The sequence below is a fragment of the Dendrobates tinctorius genome, unplaced genomic scaffold (genome assembly GCF_039654945.1).
Source record: "Dendrobates tinctorius isolate UK_male_01 unplaced genomic scaffold, ASM3965494v1 ptg000040l, whole genome shotgun sequence".
Taxonomy (NCBI): Eukaryota; Metazoa; Chordata; class Amphibia; order Anura; family Dendrobatidae; genus Dendrobates; species Dendrobates tinctorius.
The window spans coordinates 28300733-28317668 of NW_027361708.1; the positions used below are offsets into that span (position 1 = coordinate 28300733).

General features: G+C 42.6%; 1 protein-coding gene across 3 annotated transcripts in view; it reads right to left on the minus strand.

The window, feature by feature from the left end:
- CCSER2 (coiled-coil serine rich protein 2) overlaps positions 1–16936 on the minus strand; it is a 221251-nt gene that overhangs the window by 40603 nt on the left and 163712 nt on the right. For all 3 annotated transcript variants that reach the window (XM_073574879.1, XM_073574881.1, XM_073574880.1), the window contains exon 9: positions 8587–8685. In XM_073574879.1, coding sequence (XP_073430980.1) covers positions 8587–8685 — 99 coding nt within the window. The remainder of the gene's footprint in view (positions 1–8586; positions 8686–16936) is intronic.

Sequence of the window (16936 nt, forward strand, 5' to 3'; positions counted from 1 at the left end):
AATAGTCACTACTTTAGCCACTCATTGAGCTCAGTGCTCATGTAGAGGATAACCGCTCGCAACACTGAGCTCAGTGCTAATGTAGAGGATAACAGCTCGCAGCACTGAGCTCAGTGCTCATGTAGAGGATAACAGCTTGTGATGTTGAGCTCAGTGAACAAACAACTGAGCTCAGTGACTGCCTAGACAGAGCTGTGGCAACACTAGGACCAAAGCAGAGGCGGGAAGCCAGATGGCGAGTACCTAATGAGTCTGTACATTTCTTTACCTTACACACTTTAGGGGATCATCTTACTGAAAGTAGACATTTCCTTTAATAATCTATAAAACAGATGTGTGTATAATATATACATATATATATACACACACACAAAAACACACAATTTGTATAAAATGCTACATCTACAATTAGGTCCATATATATATATATATATATATAATTTTGGTTCTAGACATTACCACAATGAATTTTAAGCAAAACAATTCATATGCAGTTGAAGTTCAGACTTTCAGCTTTCATTTGAGGGTATCCACATTAAAATTGGATGAAGGGTTTAGGAGTTTCGGCTCCTTAACATGTGCCACCCTGTTTTTAAAGGGACCAAAAGTAATTGGACAGAATAATTGTAAATAAAATGTTCATTTCTAGTACTTGTTTAAAAACCTTTGTTGGCAATGACTGCCTGAAGCCTTGAACTCATGGACATCACCAGACGCTGTGTTTCCTCCTTTTTGATGCTCTGCCAGGCCTTCACTGCGGTGGTTTTCAGTTGCTGTTTGTTTGTGGGCCTTTCTGTCTGAAGTTTAGTCTTTAGCAAATGAAATGCATGCTCAATTGGGTTGAGATCAGGTGACTGACCTGGCCATTCAAGATTATTCCACTTCTGTGCTTTAATAAACTCCTGGGTTGCTTTGGCTTTATGCTTTGGGTCATTGTCCATCTGTAGTATGAAACGATGACCAATCAGTTTGGCTGCATTTGGCTGGATCTGAGCACACAGTATGGCTCTGAACACCTCAGAATTCATTCGGCTGCTTCTGTCCTGTGTCACATCATCAATAAACACTAGTGACCCAGTGCCACTGGCAGCCATGTTTGCCCAAGCCATCACACTGCCTCCGCCGTGTTTTACAGATGATGTGGTATGCTTTGGATCATGAGCTGTACCACACCTTTGCCATACTTTTCTCTTTCCATCATTCTGGTAGAGGTTGATCTTGGTTTCATCTGTCCAAAGAATGTTCTTCCTGAACTGTGCTGGCTTTTTTAGATTTTTTTTAGCAAAGTCCAGTCTAGCCTTTTGATTCTTGATGCTTATGAGTGGCTTGCACCGTGCAGTGAACCCTCTGTATTTACTTTCATGCAGTCTTCTCTTTATGGTAGATTTGGATATTGATACGCCTACCTCCTGGAGAGTGTTGTTCACTTGGTTGGCTGTTGTGAAGGGGTTTCTCTTTACCATGGAGATTATTTTGCGATCATCCACCACTGTTGTCTTCCGTGGGCGCCCAGGTGCATTCATGAGTTCACCAGTGCTTTCTTTCTTTCTCAGGACGTAACAAACTGTAGATTTTGCCACTCCTAATGTTGTAGCAATTTCTCGGATGTTTTTTTTTCTGTTTTTGCAGCTTAAGGATGGCTTGTTTCACCTGCATGGAGAGCTCCTTTGACCGAGTGTTTCCTTCACAGCAAAACATTCCAAATGCAAGCACCACACCTCAAATCAACTCCAGGCCTTTTATCTGCTTAATTGAGAATTACGTAACGAAGGGATTGCCCACACCTGTCCATGAAATAGTCTTGGAGTCAATTGTCCAATTACTTTTGGTCCCTTTAAAAACAGGGTGGCACATGTTAAGGAGCTGAAACTCCTAAACCCTTCATCCAATTTTAATGTGGATACCCTCAAATGAAAGCTGAAAGTCTGAACTTCAACTGTATCAGAATTGTTTTGTTTAAAATTCATTGTGGTAATGTCTAGAACCAAAATTAGAAAAATGTTGTCTCTGTCCAAATATATATATGGACCTAACTGTACATGTTAAAATATACAGTATATGATAGATAGATTATATATATATATATATATATATATATATATATATATATATATATATATATATATATACACACACAGTAAAAAGGAGAGAAGAGTGAAATCTCAGTCTCCGCACAGTATTCTTCGGTGTATCAAGATGATTGTTTCAGAAGTAAGCGGAATTTAAATGAATCTCAGAACTCTTGTGATATTGACTGCCGCCTCAGACTATCTGATAAGACTTGGAAAATTGCAGCTAGAGCTGATTAAGTGACAGTGACTGATACGTGAAGACCCATCTGTATTCTATTCCTGCTCTTCCGACTCCCACATGCTGTATTTAATGCTGGCACTCCACACCATTACTGCAGTGACTTTTCCGTTAATTCATTACAATCCAGTGTAACTCAGTAACTGCTGAGAAAAAGTGGGTTGCTTTGGATCTTTACAATCTCTCTCGGGGGACACCTGTAAAGCCACCACAAACAGTCCGAAAAATATAGGGAGCATTCATCTCGACAAATACAGCTCGTCCTAAAGAGAAAAATCAAAACGGTTGGCCCATGAAACTGGGTCAAACAAAACAGGTAGTGGCCTCTTCATTCTAGAAGGCGGTTTCCCGGAATTGGTGATAAGCAGACCTGTCGGCTGAATGTGCTGCCTTACAGGAGGGGGGCACGTTAAAGAGCCAGGTCCGCACGCCTGTCCGACAAAATGCCACAAGGTAAAAAATGGTGTGCTAGGTTTCTGATGGAACAATGAAAGAACAGCAGCTATCAATCATCAGGGGCAGGGCGAGTAAGGGAGCACTCCCCACGTGAACCCCATGGCCTTATAATTCAGTCTGTGGTATTTTGACCTCTCCTATTAACCAAATCTTGGTTCACACACAGTGTCAGTGTTGGGATTAAAAAAAAAAAACAGTTGGGGCTTTACGAGAAAACCCATAGCGTCAGATTTGCAGTCATAAGTGTATTAGCCTCATTTACTGGGGCTAATCCATGAGTGGCTACCCACTGGGGAAGATGCTCCAATAAATGGCATCTTATGGGAGTGTAATGTTTATACCATCAATTCCACCTGATTTATAGGGAACCTAATTCAGACAATCTTTGTCTTTCGAAGAAAAAAAAATTAAGTATCCAAGTGGTATGCGCATGCCCCAGGACTACAATCTGTTAGTCCTACGGCAAACGAAAAAGGAAAAGAGGCAGCAAGTAATAGAACGGACCATATCATTACATCAACAGCAATAACAACAAAGCTCTAGAATGCATATTTCACAAGGGAATACAATTATTTACGGAAACAGACAAGTTAGGAGAGCTGAGAGATTCTTTGTAAAGGGAATCTGTCGCAGGTTTTTCTATGTAATTTAAGCATAGCATGAGTTAGGGGTTAAATCACTGAATTCAGGGATGTGTTACTGATCAGGCTGTGTGCTGTTTACTCACAATAAACATTTCCTAACTAGGACATTATCACTGCCCTAACAAGCTGCCTGGTGCCAAGTTGTCGATTCCACCTCTTCTAATAAGCAGCTCACTGTCTATAGACAATGTACACAGAAAGCTGTAGTGTGAGTGGGGTCAGCTTTATGAGCTCTGGTACATGCTGCATCCAAGAACTCTGACGGTGTCACAACTGCTGCACCCAGTAATCTAAATGATACAGCTCAGGAATCAGAGTCTTTTTCTCTACATTTTGCTGATCTCAGACGAGGAAGCAAAAACCTGGTGACAGATTCCCTTTAATCTCTCCCTGACATAGAACGTATTATGTCGTATATCAGGTTCCTATGTATGGAAAGGACTCAGGAACTGAACCGACACAGTAACCGACAGATGACTTCTGTTAGCATCTGCCAGCATAGTAATGAGTGAGTGTGCTCGGATAAGGTCTATTAACCCCTTATCCGAGCCCCCTGACTAAACACTAGTAGCGACTTAAGCTTGCTCTGATTGCATTATCCTCCATTTCACAGTAGTGGACTTTGGAAAAATGGCCACTGGAGCATCTCCCCACTACTGCTGCCGCCAGCTCCCTGCAGCAGCGAGCTTGTCTCCTGGGACCCCGGTCCATCACAGCCACCCTCCACCTTCCCGGTAAGCTACATTCGGATTATAAGGTGCACCATCATTTTCCCCCAAAATTTGGACGAAAGAAAGTGCATCTCATAATCCGAACAATACAGTAAGAAACAATACTCGTGCACCAGTGGCCCATTGGTGAAGGCCCCTGTGCCGAATGTCCCTATGGTTGCAATGTTTGTCCACCTGTGGAAAACATGTTTTTTTTCCCTCTACATTGCAATACAGTACGTATCGCATATTCAAATTCCACAAGAGAATTTAAAAAAAATAGACACACATACACAGCTACAGCTATACATTTTGTCCTGCAAAAAAATATTAAGAAAAACTAAGTGCCAATAGTAAGGCTATGTACGTGCGGAATTGCCGCAGAAATTTCCACGGCAATTCCGCAACTCCCTGCCGCGGGAAATCCGCATGCGGAATTCCTGTGAAAAACTAGCGTTTTGCAAGTGTAATTAGCTTGCAGAATGCTAGCGTTTTCCAAGCGATCTGTTGCATTGCTTGGAAAACTGATTGACAGGTTGGTCACACTTGTCAAACATAGTGTTTGACAAGTGTGACCAACTTTTTACTATTGAGGCTGCCTATGCAGCATCAATAGTAAAAGATATAATGTTAAAATTAATAAAAAATAAATCATGATATTCTCACCTTCCGGCGTCCCCGACAGCGTTCCCGAGCCTCACGATGCTCCCGGCAACTCCCATTCCCAGCGATGCCTTGCAACTATGACCCCAGATGACGTAGCATTATGCGAGACCGCTACATCATCACAGGTCATTGTCGCAAAGCATCGCTGGGAACGGGACTTGCCGGAAGCATCGCTGAAGCCTGGGAAGGCTGCGGGGGACGCTGGAAGGAGAGAATATCACGATTTTTTATTTTTAATTCTTTTTTTTAACAGGGATATGGTACCCAGGGCCTGGAGGAGAATCTCCTCTCCTTCACACTCTGGGTACCATCTGCACATGATCCGCTTACTGCATAGCCACATGTGGAAAGAAAGTGGGTCAATGCATTCCAATGTGTTTGGAATCCCCGTGATTCCGCACAAAGAATGAGCATGCTGCGTATTTTTCCACGATGCGATTCCGCCGTGGAAAAATACGCAGCATTAGCACAGCATGTGCGGAATGCCATTGAATTCAATGGGTTGCTTTTTGTATGCGTTTTCGCGGTGAAAAAACGTGCCAAAACGCATAAAATCCGCATCATGTGCACATAGCCTAAGAAAAACTAAGTGCCAATATGTCAAAATGTAAAATTATTAAACCATACTGAAAAAAAAAAGATTTTTCTGATTGCCACATCACCCTAAAATGCCCTAATGAGGCTTCATCAACAGAAAAATCAAAATGTAAAAGGTCTCAGAAAATGTGAGCAAATGCAATAGGAATCTAAGCCCCCTTCAAGTGTAGAAAGAAATGTGGACATGCTCATGTAATTCTGGAGATGCCATGGCTGCTGAGGGAAAAAAAAAGGCTGCACACACTGCTGTGCACCATGTCTATCTGATCAAATACTGGTTATACCAGGGATGCTGAAGAGGCCACTCACACTGCTGTCCACCCGGTCTTTCTAATCCATTACTAGTGATACCAGGGGTGCTGAGGTAAGATGTGGCAGCTCAAATTACTGTCCTCCCTTCTTTCCTAACTAATACTTCAGATACTAATGGTGCTGAGGTAAAAAAGAAATTACTCACACTGCTGTCACCATTATTTATCCGATCTAATACTGGCGCTACCAGGGGTACTGAAGTAATTAGACGCTGCTCACATTGCTGTCCACCCTGTCCTTATGATCTAATTCTGTAGCTACCAGGAGTGCTGAGGTAAGAAGGGGCTGCTCACACTGCTGTCCACCATATCTATTTGATCTAATACTGGAGCTACCAAGGGTTCTGAGGTAAGAAGAGGCTGCTCACACTGCTGTCCACCCTATTTATCTGATCTAATACTGGAGGTAAGAAGTGGCTGCTCACGCTGCTGTCCACCATATCTATCTGATCTAATACTGGAGCTACCAAAGGTGCTGAGTTAAGAAGAGGCTACTCACACTGCTGTCCACCTTATTTATCTTATCTAATACTGGAGCTAGCAGGGGTGCTGAGGTAAGAAGAAGCCTCTCACATTGCTGTCCACCCTGTCTTTATGATTTAATACTGGAGATACCAGGGGTGCTGAGGTAAGAAGAGGCTGCTCACACTGCTGACCACCCTGTCTTTATGATCTAATACCGGAAATTACAGGGATGTTGAACTAAGAAGCACAGACTGCTGTCCAACTAATTAATCTGATCTAATACTGGAGACACCATGGGTGGTAGGGTAAGAAGAGGCTGCTCACATTGTCTACCATGTCTTTCTGAATGGCAATGCATGGTATAGGTATCTCCAGGTCACAGCAGTATTAAATTAACTGGGAGAGCTCACTTCACGTAAAACAATTAGACTCAATGAGTCACTAAAATATTCATCTATGTGAAAGGATGTGCCCTTTCCCAGATAGTTAGATGGCAGACCATCCGGTACACAATGAAAAACCAACTGAGAATGGTGAAAGAAAAACCTGGTAGAAGCCGTGAATGTGAAATAAATGTGATAAGAATAAAATTGCTAGATAAAAATAGCCTTTATTAATAGAATGGCACAACAGCAGAAGATATAAAATTAATGCATAAAAAAGCAATTTAATTATTTATATCTGACCATGAACAAAATAATAAAATAAATGGACCAAATAACAATATGCTCTAATATCGTATATACACAAACACTTAGGCCCAGTTTAAATTCTTATGTAATTTACCCAAAATAAATTTTTAGAAAAAATATATATAAAGTGCAAGTCTGTGCCGAAGTAATTACTGCAAAAATGTGCAAAATTGCAAATTGTGCAAAAGTACAAAATAAAACTCGGTGCTGCAGATAAGCAAACTCAGTGCTGCAGATATACAAACTGCAGCAGTGTATAGAAAGTCCAAAAAATATATGTGCAATGTGTAGTTCCATGCACTTAAGATGTGCTGAACAACCACTGAACATGTGGACTAAAGGTTTAAAACATAAGGCTAATAGTAAGGCCTTAATATCTGTAAGGGTGGGTAACGCGGTGTGCCTGTTGAACGTGCCCTGACGCGCGCCCCTGAAGAAGGTAATCTTCCGAAACATGCATCGGGGCGCGTTCAACAGGCACACCGCGTTACCCACCCTTACAGGTATTAAGGCCTTACTATTAACCTTATGTTTTAAACCTTTAGTCCACATGTTCAGTGGTTGTTCAGCACATCTTAAGTGCACGGAACTACACATTGCACATATATTTTTTGGACTTTCTATACACTGCTGCAGTTTGTATATCTGCAGCACTGAGTTTGCTTATCTGCAGCACCGAGTTTTATTTTGTACTTCTGCACAATTTGCAATTTTGCACATTTTTGCAGTAATTACTTCGGCACAGACTTGCACTTTATATATATTTTTTCAAAAATTTATTTTGGGTAAATTACATAAGAATTTAAACTGGGCCAAGGTGTTTGGGTATATACGATATTAGAGCATATTGTTATTTGGTCCATTTATATTATTATTTTGTTCATGGTCAGATATAAATAAATAAATTTATAAACATATGCTCAATTTATTATAGCGGTATTAAATTGCCTTTTTATGCACTAATTTTAATTATCTTCTGTTGTTTTGCCATTCTATTAATAAAGGCTATTTTTATTTCACATTCACGGCTTCTACCAGGTTTTCTTTCACCATTCTCAGTTGGTTTTTCAAGGTCACAGCAGTGTAGCTTCCTACTGTATAGGTTTACAGATACCTGTCCTAACAAGTTTCTGTCAAGGAAACGCGGTAGTGGCCATTTTAACTTTATAGTGATTACTTCCCAATATAAAAAAAACATTTGTGATTGGCTAGGTTAAAGTGTTTAGTTATTTATTTATGATGACATTTCTTTTATGTAATTTTCCTATTCTTGGAAAACCCCTTTAACAATGCCAGCATGTACTCTCAAAATTTATGTACAAAAAATAATCTAAGTTTGATTGGTTGCACTGGTTTCCATAAATCTTCCTAATTGGGTCTAGTTCTGTACTCAAAGACAACACAACAGAAAGCAATATGACTTAAAGTACAATGGACACAAGTTAGAAACAAGCTGTCTTGTTAAGATGCACATGGAATGGGATTATGAACATTTGTAAACATGCAAGAAAAGTTACTGAAGCAAAACACAAAGTTTTTTGTTGTTTTTTTACACTACCGCTATGGGAAAAGATAGGTAAAAATGATGTATATGTATATATTAATATACGAGTGACAAACTGCTGGTCACAAGAAATTGCATGTAATGTTCAAGGGAGAAAGCTGCTTCACTTCCCTGGGAGGAAATTTATCCCAACATAGTATATAATTACAAGACACTGAACACATTACTCACTGAACTTCTCCTCCAGGAGGTCTGAGTATACTTGTCGTGCTGTTTAGGCTTTACCGCCTTTGACTCTTGGCTTTCCTTTTGACATTTGCATGTTGTTTTCTTGAGAAGAGAGAAAAATAAAATACATAAAATTATAAACATTGGCCAAGTTAAAATCAAGAAATGCAATCAATATGACTTTGACCCATGTTGCACCAAAGTAGTAAAATTGCCAGTATGTCTGTAAGTATAAGAAACTTTGTAGCACAACAGATGCAAGTGTGATTATTGACACAGCTCTGAACAGGCAGTATGGGGGAGTGTGTAATACAGCAGAGTTAACTGTGCTAGAAGAGGAGGAGAGCTGATAGAGGGGTTTGTAATGTGATACAGCTAAACTCAGCTAAGCTGCCCCTTCTCTGGATTAACCTTAAAGGGAAACTGCCAGATCCCCTGTGCCACCAGAACCACTAGCAGTTGTGTCTGCATGTAAAAATCCAGGGGCATAACAGTCCTTGTATTACATTACATACATAAACAGATCTTTACAAAAAGTATTTCTAAAGTCCATTTATGACATGTAAACAAGGGCTTTGACTAGTCTCTACACTTCTGATCATGTGCAGTGTGCCTCTCTGAAGACGGAACGCGTGCACCCGGCTTCAGAGGATCAATGATGACTTATTAAATTTGTCCGGCTCAAAATAAGATGAACTGCCAGCTCAGTGAAGTATCAGATTACAGCAGCCTATTGAAGTTTATGGAGGGAAGAGGGCCAGGAGGCCAGTAAAAGAACAGAGGGAGACACAAACATATTTTTCAGTAAGTCTTGTGAAATGATATTTCTTGGTTGCTTCATTGGGGGACACAGAGAAGAATGGAATAGTCTGCTGTCACCTGGAGGCTATTACATTCTAAATGAAAACTGGCTCCTCCTCTGCAGGCAACACATCGCCTGCCAGCCTCAGGCTCCCTCAGTTTCGTGTAGTGTCAGTTGGAGGCAAGGTCTGTCTCAGACATTAGTCATTCGGTTAGGCATTAACCGCCTCTGTTTCGTGTTTTTCAGCTGGATGAAGTCCAGGGTAACAGGGTGTAATTGTGATCTCTGTTTCACCCAGACAGGGACGGAGAGTACAGGCTGTAATCGTGCAGCGTGTATCTTTGCTTGTCAGTATGGTCGGACCAGAGTACCTAGACACAGTCTGTGTCTAGTACTGGGGGCGGCGGTCTGTAAGCCAGCCAGCTCCCGCCCTACATAGCGCGTGTTGCATGGAGCAGAAAACTGGATTTCAGGTCTTCAGGACAGGTAAGTATTGCCCTGTTGTGATTATGTGTAACCCTCACCCATAACCCAATCCCACTATCTCTATCCCACGACCTTCCTCAAGTTATCCCCTCCCCTGCTTCGTCTTTCAGAGTAACAGAGAGTGGGGATGGCTGGGACTGGGTGTCAGTAATTACGAACAGTGCTAAGGTCTTGCTGTCCAGTTGCCTGGTCCTGGGGTACACTGTGGTGCCAGGTGGGGAATACATTTTACTGCTGTGGCAGCAGGCTGTTTCAGTCTGCCCTTCTGGCCACCAGGGATTCTGCGATTACCTGGGTCAAGTGGTTTGGACTGTATGCAGCTCTTGCTCAGCCTCTGTCCTGGCACTGTGGTCCTGCAATACTATTTAGATGGATTCTCCGATGTGCCGTGACCAATCAGCGCGGCTGACAGCTGGATGCATTGACATATTAGCTGCGCCCATCCCTTTAGCTTCCCCCCTTCCGATGCTATATCGCATGGCAGTAATTTGAAGATGGCGCCTGCATGGGATCCTCACTTGCATCATCCTGCTTCTGGGACTCATTGAAGCATAATGTACACCAGAGACAAAAGGGTGCTCTTCTGGGACCACAGACAGAGTAGATTGTTGACATCTGGGGACTGATTATCGATTCTCCTCGTTTGATGTTAATTTTTACTTTGCTCTCTGGCTCTTATAATGTCAGAATTCAGAGAAGACAGTGCATGCCTAATCACTTATTATGAATGCTTGCCTGTAATAATTAGTTTTCAGCAATCAATGGACTACTGTACCTCCTGTACTCCTCCACCTCCCTCCTTACTTAAACCTGCTAAGAGGACCTCTGTAATGTCAGAAGAGAGTATAACCCTGCCTGCTTGGGCTCATGATCTAGCCCAGTCTGTAGCCAAACCAACCAGGGTGTCCAGGACGCTGGTTACTGTTGTGGAGAGTTTGCCAAAGGCAGCTGCTGCCCCAGGAACTCCGACCGCCAAAACATTCGAGTTGAATTTGAATTGCGTGGCCATTTGTCTTATCTTATGGCTAAAGTAATGGAGAGCTGATTTGATTTCAAAGAAATCAATTACAGATTTACCCTTCCAGGGGGTCGCACCTGTTTGGTACTAAATTGGACAAGACCATTGTTTAATGCCGTGGGCGGCAGAATCACTCTGCTACCCCAGGCCAGGCCCAGCCATCCATTTCAAAGATAGGGAGGCTTTGCAATTTCGCCCATTTTGTCAGATTCCCGCACCAGAGGGTTCCGGTCGTCAGGTCAGATCCAGACTCTTCCAAAGATCAAGGAAATCCTGCTTTAAACCCACTCACAACGGGCATTCCCTCAGTCCATGTGTCAAGCCCTCTGGTTCCATAGGCAGTAGAGGAGTTAACATATGACGAACGGTCCCCACTCGGGGATTCTTCCCGGGTGGGTGGCAACCTCCTGCTCTTTAAAGAAGCCTAGCTGGGGGCAGTCAGCGATTTATGGGTCAGAGATAGTTTGTCACTGTTTCGTCCCCACTTCCCCCAGTTTAAGAGCCAGTTTCGAATCAAGTGATAGCTTCCCTGCTTCAAACAGGAATAATTGTGAGGGTTCCTCTTTCAGAATATTTCAGACAGTTCTACTCAACCCTATTCATCATCCCCAAAATTCCCCATTTTTTCATCAGTGATTTCTTCACTTTGCAGTCAATCAGGATCACTTTCAGTTCAAGGCTCTACCCGTTGGGCTAGCAACTGCGCTCAGGGTCTTTACAAAAGGTCCTGGCCCCAGTTATGTCTTTTCTCAGGACCAGGGAGATGATGGTAATCCCCTACTTGGAACAATATTGTGGTCAAGCCTCCCTCCTTTTTTCAGAATCTGGAGAGTTTGCAGACTGTTCTAGACTCCTTGGAACAATTCGGATGGATTGTCAAAGTCCGCATTATTTCTAACACAGTGGCTTCAGTTCCCAGTGATGATATTTGACACATTTGAAGCTTCAATCTTCCTTCCACAGTAGAAGAGGCTAGCGCTGCAATCCCATGTCCGAATTCTGGAGGGGCCAGACACATTCTCTGCATATTTGCATGAGAGTCTTGGAGAAGCAACGTTAGAGGCAGTCCCCTACAGAACACACTTTTAGCCTTTTGGGACAGGTCAATACGTTCTCTAGACAGTTTAGGCCTCCTTCCACGTCACTGTCGCCAGTCTCTCAGGGTTGCTTCTTCTTCCCCATCCAGTGGCAAGTTCTGGTCATAGATGCCAGCCTTATCGGATGTGGGGGCCATCTTCCGAATCAAGTTAAGGGATTCTGGAACAGTCAAGAGAGACTCCTTACAAGCAATGTGTTGACTCAGAGCTGCCCGTCTGGTCCTTCTACACTGCCAGCACCAGGTGCTAGAATTGCCCATAAGGATCCAGTCAGACAATGCTATGGCTGTAGTCTATATCAACCATCAATGAGGAAAAGAGTCTATCCACACTATCAGAGGTGGCAGAGATACTGAGATGGGCAGAGCACAAAGTTCCTTTGATCTAAGCAGTTCATATACCAACAGTGAACAACTGGGCAGCAGACTTCTTGAGCCACCAGCAGGTAGCGGGCAGGAGAATGGGTTCTTCACTCAGAGGTGTTCATGCAGATTTGTTATTAAAGGGGCACACCAGAGGTCGATCTGCTGGCATCCAGACTAAACTACAAGAAGCCAAGATTTATTGCAAGATCTCGAGATCCTCAGGCAGTTGCGACCGACTCATTGCCAATTCCCTGGTCCTAGTTCTCCCTGCCTAACCTATTCCCATTTCTACCACTTCAGACCATGCTCCTCAAGAAGGTCATAGCAGATGGGATTCCAGTTATCCTTATCGACCAGATTAGCCTTGAAGAGCTTGGTTCGTAGACAGGTCAACCCTTTTGCAGATGTCCTTTGGACTCTTCTTCACTGTACAAATTTTCTGTCTCAGAGGCTGTTCTTCCACAACAATTTAGTGTTGCCCAATGTAACAGCAAGGCTGTTGAGGCCGCGATTCTGAGGGCAGCGAGTTTGTCAGAATCAGTCATCCATACCATGATCGAGGCACTGAAACCCTCCTCACTGCAAATCTATCACCACATCTGGAATTTCTCCAATGTTCTTTTTTTGCGATCACTGCTCTCCTTCTTGCAGTCAGGGCTGGAGTAAGGGTTAGCACTCAGTTATCTTAAGGGACATATGTTACATAGGCTGTCTTGTTTCAGAGAGATGTTGCCTCTAGTCCTCAGGTCAGGACTTTTCTTCAGGGAATAGCGGGCGCTAGAACACTTTATTAGCCTCGCCGTGATCTTTGGGACCTTAATCTAGTCATTGTGACTCTTAAGTTACCACCATTTGAGCCTCTCAGAGACTTCTGTGCTTCATTTTGCCTATAAAGTAGCTTTCCTTATAGCCATCACCTCTATTAGGCCGGGATCACACATGCGAGAAACTCGGACGAGTCTAGCATGTTAATACCCAGCACTGCCACCGGTACCCAAGAGTGGAGTGTGTGGCTGAATGTATTGCTATGCGGCCGCACGCTTCGATCCGAGTGCCGGTGGAGAATATCGGAGTGTGCTGCTCTCTTTTGTCGAGATCCTTTCCTCATCCTAAACCAGGAAAAGGTAGTGTTGAGACCTGTTCCGTTCTTCCTCCCCAAGGTGGCTTTGGCTTTTCACCTTAACAAAGACATTGTCTTGCTTTTGCCCTGGGTGTTGCCATCCAATCAAGAAGGCTCTGCACAAATTAGAAGTTGTCAGGGTCCTATACGGTGCTATTTATCAGCCACAGCACCATTTAGACAATCTGATTCCTTGTTCGTCATACCAGAGAGCCTTCAGAGGGGCCTGGCCACCTTTAAGACAAAATTTGTCATTGGATTAGAACAGCCATTGTTCAGACCTTTAGAGCGCAGGCCAGCGCACCTTCTTTTAGGGTTAAGGTGCACACTACGCAAGCGGTAGCGGCTTTCTGAGCGTGTCACCACCAGGCATCGGTCCTGCCACTCTGTAAGGCAGCTACATGGTCATCAGTACATGACTTCTCCCAAGTTTTACAGGGTCCACACATTTGCTTCTGCGCATGCAAGTCCTGGCAGGAAGATTTTGCAGGAGTCAGTTGCTGAGGCTTTGGCCTGAGTAAGAGTGGAGAATTTGGTGGTAACAGTATAGTATTTATTTTCCCACCCCAGGGATAGCTTTAGGATGTCCCATGGTTCTCTGTGTCCCCCAATGAAGCAGCCGAGAAAATAAGATTTTTAGCACTCACCATCAAATTTGTTTCTCAGTAGTGTTCATTGCTGGACATAGCACCCACCCTTAGTTGCCCGATTAGGCATGTATTTATGTTTTCTTCTTCTTTGGGTGTAATGGAGCTATTTTTGTCCAACTACTTTATTGCTTTTTGCTCCTCACTAAACGGAGTGAGATTGATGCTAGCAGACGAGGTATAGTCAGCTGGGATGGAGCCAATTTTCATTTTAAATGTAATAATAGTGCCAGCTTCCAAGTGGCTGCAAATTATCCCATGGTTCTGTGTCCCCCAATGAAGACTACCAAGAAACAGATTCTACAGCGAGTACCAAAAATCTTTATCTTCATCTCACCCCAATGCTGGATTCATATCTGCACTGCTCAGTACTTCTATATAATGTCCTTCGTGACAAAGAGGGAGAAGACATGTTTATTTTTAAATACAACAATATACTACAGAGTTACTTCTGAGCGGAATCTGCCTGAAGAATGATCAGGTCACTTCTTTTAGTCACTTCATTGCTTTCGAAAGGCTGAGTGTTTAAATGAAGCTCAAAAAGAATTAACATATGCACGGCAAGTCGTTTTGACATTGCAGTGTGCATGTTCGTTCTTCTTAGTGACTTTTCAAATCGGGTTTCATGTGAATTCCGCCTAAAAAATATTTAGTGTAATACCTAAAATTAGACAAGGAGCCTACAGAGGGGAAAACTGTGATAATGTAAGCTACAAGTGATAAATGTTCAGGTAATGTATAATAGTGTTATTAATCATATACACACGGCCGATAATTCTGAATAAGTCACGTGAAACAACAATTAGACCATCGGTTCTCAATTACCTATCACTAGTCAGACGCTTTTTGTTTTAAAGCTCTGATTAGCTCCTGACCATAGGACGAGGCATTGTGCACAGTATACATTTATTCCTACCTCTGTGCATTTTGGCTATTTAGAAGAGATATAAGCTCATGTGGTAGCGCAGTTGTACAGAAAATGAGGAGTCAACACAAGACAGTTCACTAGACGTTTATAGGATAAGATATATTTAATATTAACTGTTTATTGTGGAATAAGTTGGACTTTTCTATAGGTAGCACAATAATATTGCTGTCTCATGATCAGATCTCAGGAACCAGTGCGTATTACTAAAGGGAATGTGTCAGTAGGGTCAACTTTCCTAAGTCGTCTAATATGGGCATGTAGGTCCTAGATCGTCTAACAAAATGAGACCTTGATATCTGTAATCTGAAATCTTATTCCACAGAAATCCACATTTTTCTTAAATGTAATTGAGCGGTTAAGATCTATGGCCTGAACATAGATTTCCCCAAGAACCTGCTTCCAGAGCTTATTCTTAAAGGGGTATTCCCATCTCCAAGATCCTACCCCAATATGTAGAAGGAGTAGTAATATTAGCGAATACCTTCAATTAGAAAAGTAGTATAGTTCTTCTGATTCGCTATGTCTTTTTCTTCATGTATAAAGATCAGAACAAACTTGTCACGCTGCTGCTATGCAGGTAGATGCAAGCTCCACTAGATGGCAATAGAGTGGAGAGAGGACTGCACACAGCAAGAGCAGACCTGCAGCGCAGCAGCGAGGCTACCACGAGGTGGCAGCAGAATAGTCAAACACGCTAGGTAACGAAGTACCAAAGGAATAAACAAACACAGATTCAGAAACAAGCCAAATGGGTCAGTACCGGTCAGGAGCAAATATGGAAAAGACAAGATCAAACAGCATGTCAGGGTCAAAGCAGAGTCAGATACCAGGGAGTCCACAACATGAAGGGGGAACACAGAGTCGAGACGGGAAGGGGGAACAAACAGACACGGGCAAAGTCATAAACAGCAGAAGGACAAATCAGGGTATACACAGAGTCAGCTACTCACGCCGTAGGCAGAAACTATAACTGACACCGCCTGCAGGAAGCAGTGAAGAGATATAGCTAGCCTGGCACAAGAACGAGGCAAAGAAAAGTTAACCCTTGACATGATCAGACCGGAAAAGGGAGACCGGATACAAAACCCAGCCTGGATCAAGACGTAACTGAACCAGAGCAGTAGATATATATTTAACTAGTAATATATATACCATACATATCATTGGTGATAGTGAAATATATGGGCAAACAAAGGAATGGCAGACCATTCGGATTTATACAATAGAATGAACAGAGAAAGAGCCGAAAAATGGGAATAAAACACCTTTATGAGGACAATTGGTGAAATGGTGGAACAACTAACAGAGGTGCCTGCACGTACAAACAAAATGATAAAACACAGCATCCCATTGTGTATATATATATACAGTGCCTACAAGTAGTATTCAACCCCCTGCAGATTTAGCAGGTTTACACATTCGGATTTAACTTGGCATTGTGACATTTGGACTGTAGATCAGCCTGGAAGTGTGAAATGCACTGCAGCAAAAAAGAATGTTATTTCTTTGTTTAATTTTGTTTTAAATTGTGAAAAGTTTATTCAGAGGGTCATTTATTATTCAACCCCTCAAACCACCAGAATTCTGTTTGGTTCCCCTAAAGTATTAAGAAGTATTTCAGGCACAAAGAACAATGAGCTTCACATGTTTGGATTAATTATCTCTTTTTCCAGCCTTTTCTATTTAAGACCCTCCCCAAACTTGTGAACAGCACTCATACATGGTCAACATGGGAAAGACAAAGGAGCATTCCAAGGCCATCAGAGACAAGATCGTGGCGGGTCACAAGGCTGGCAAGGGGTACAAAACCCTTTCCAAGGAGTTGGGCCTACCTGTCTCCACTGTTGGGAGCATCATCCGGAAGTGGAAGGCTTATGGAACTACTGTTAG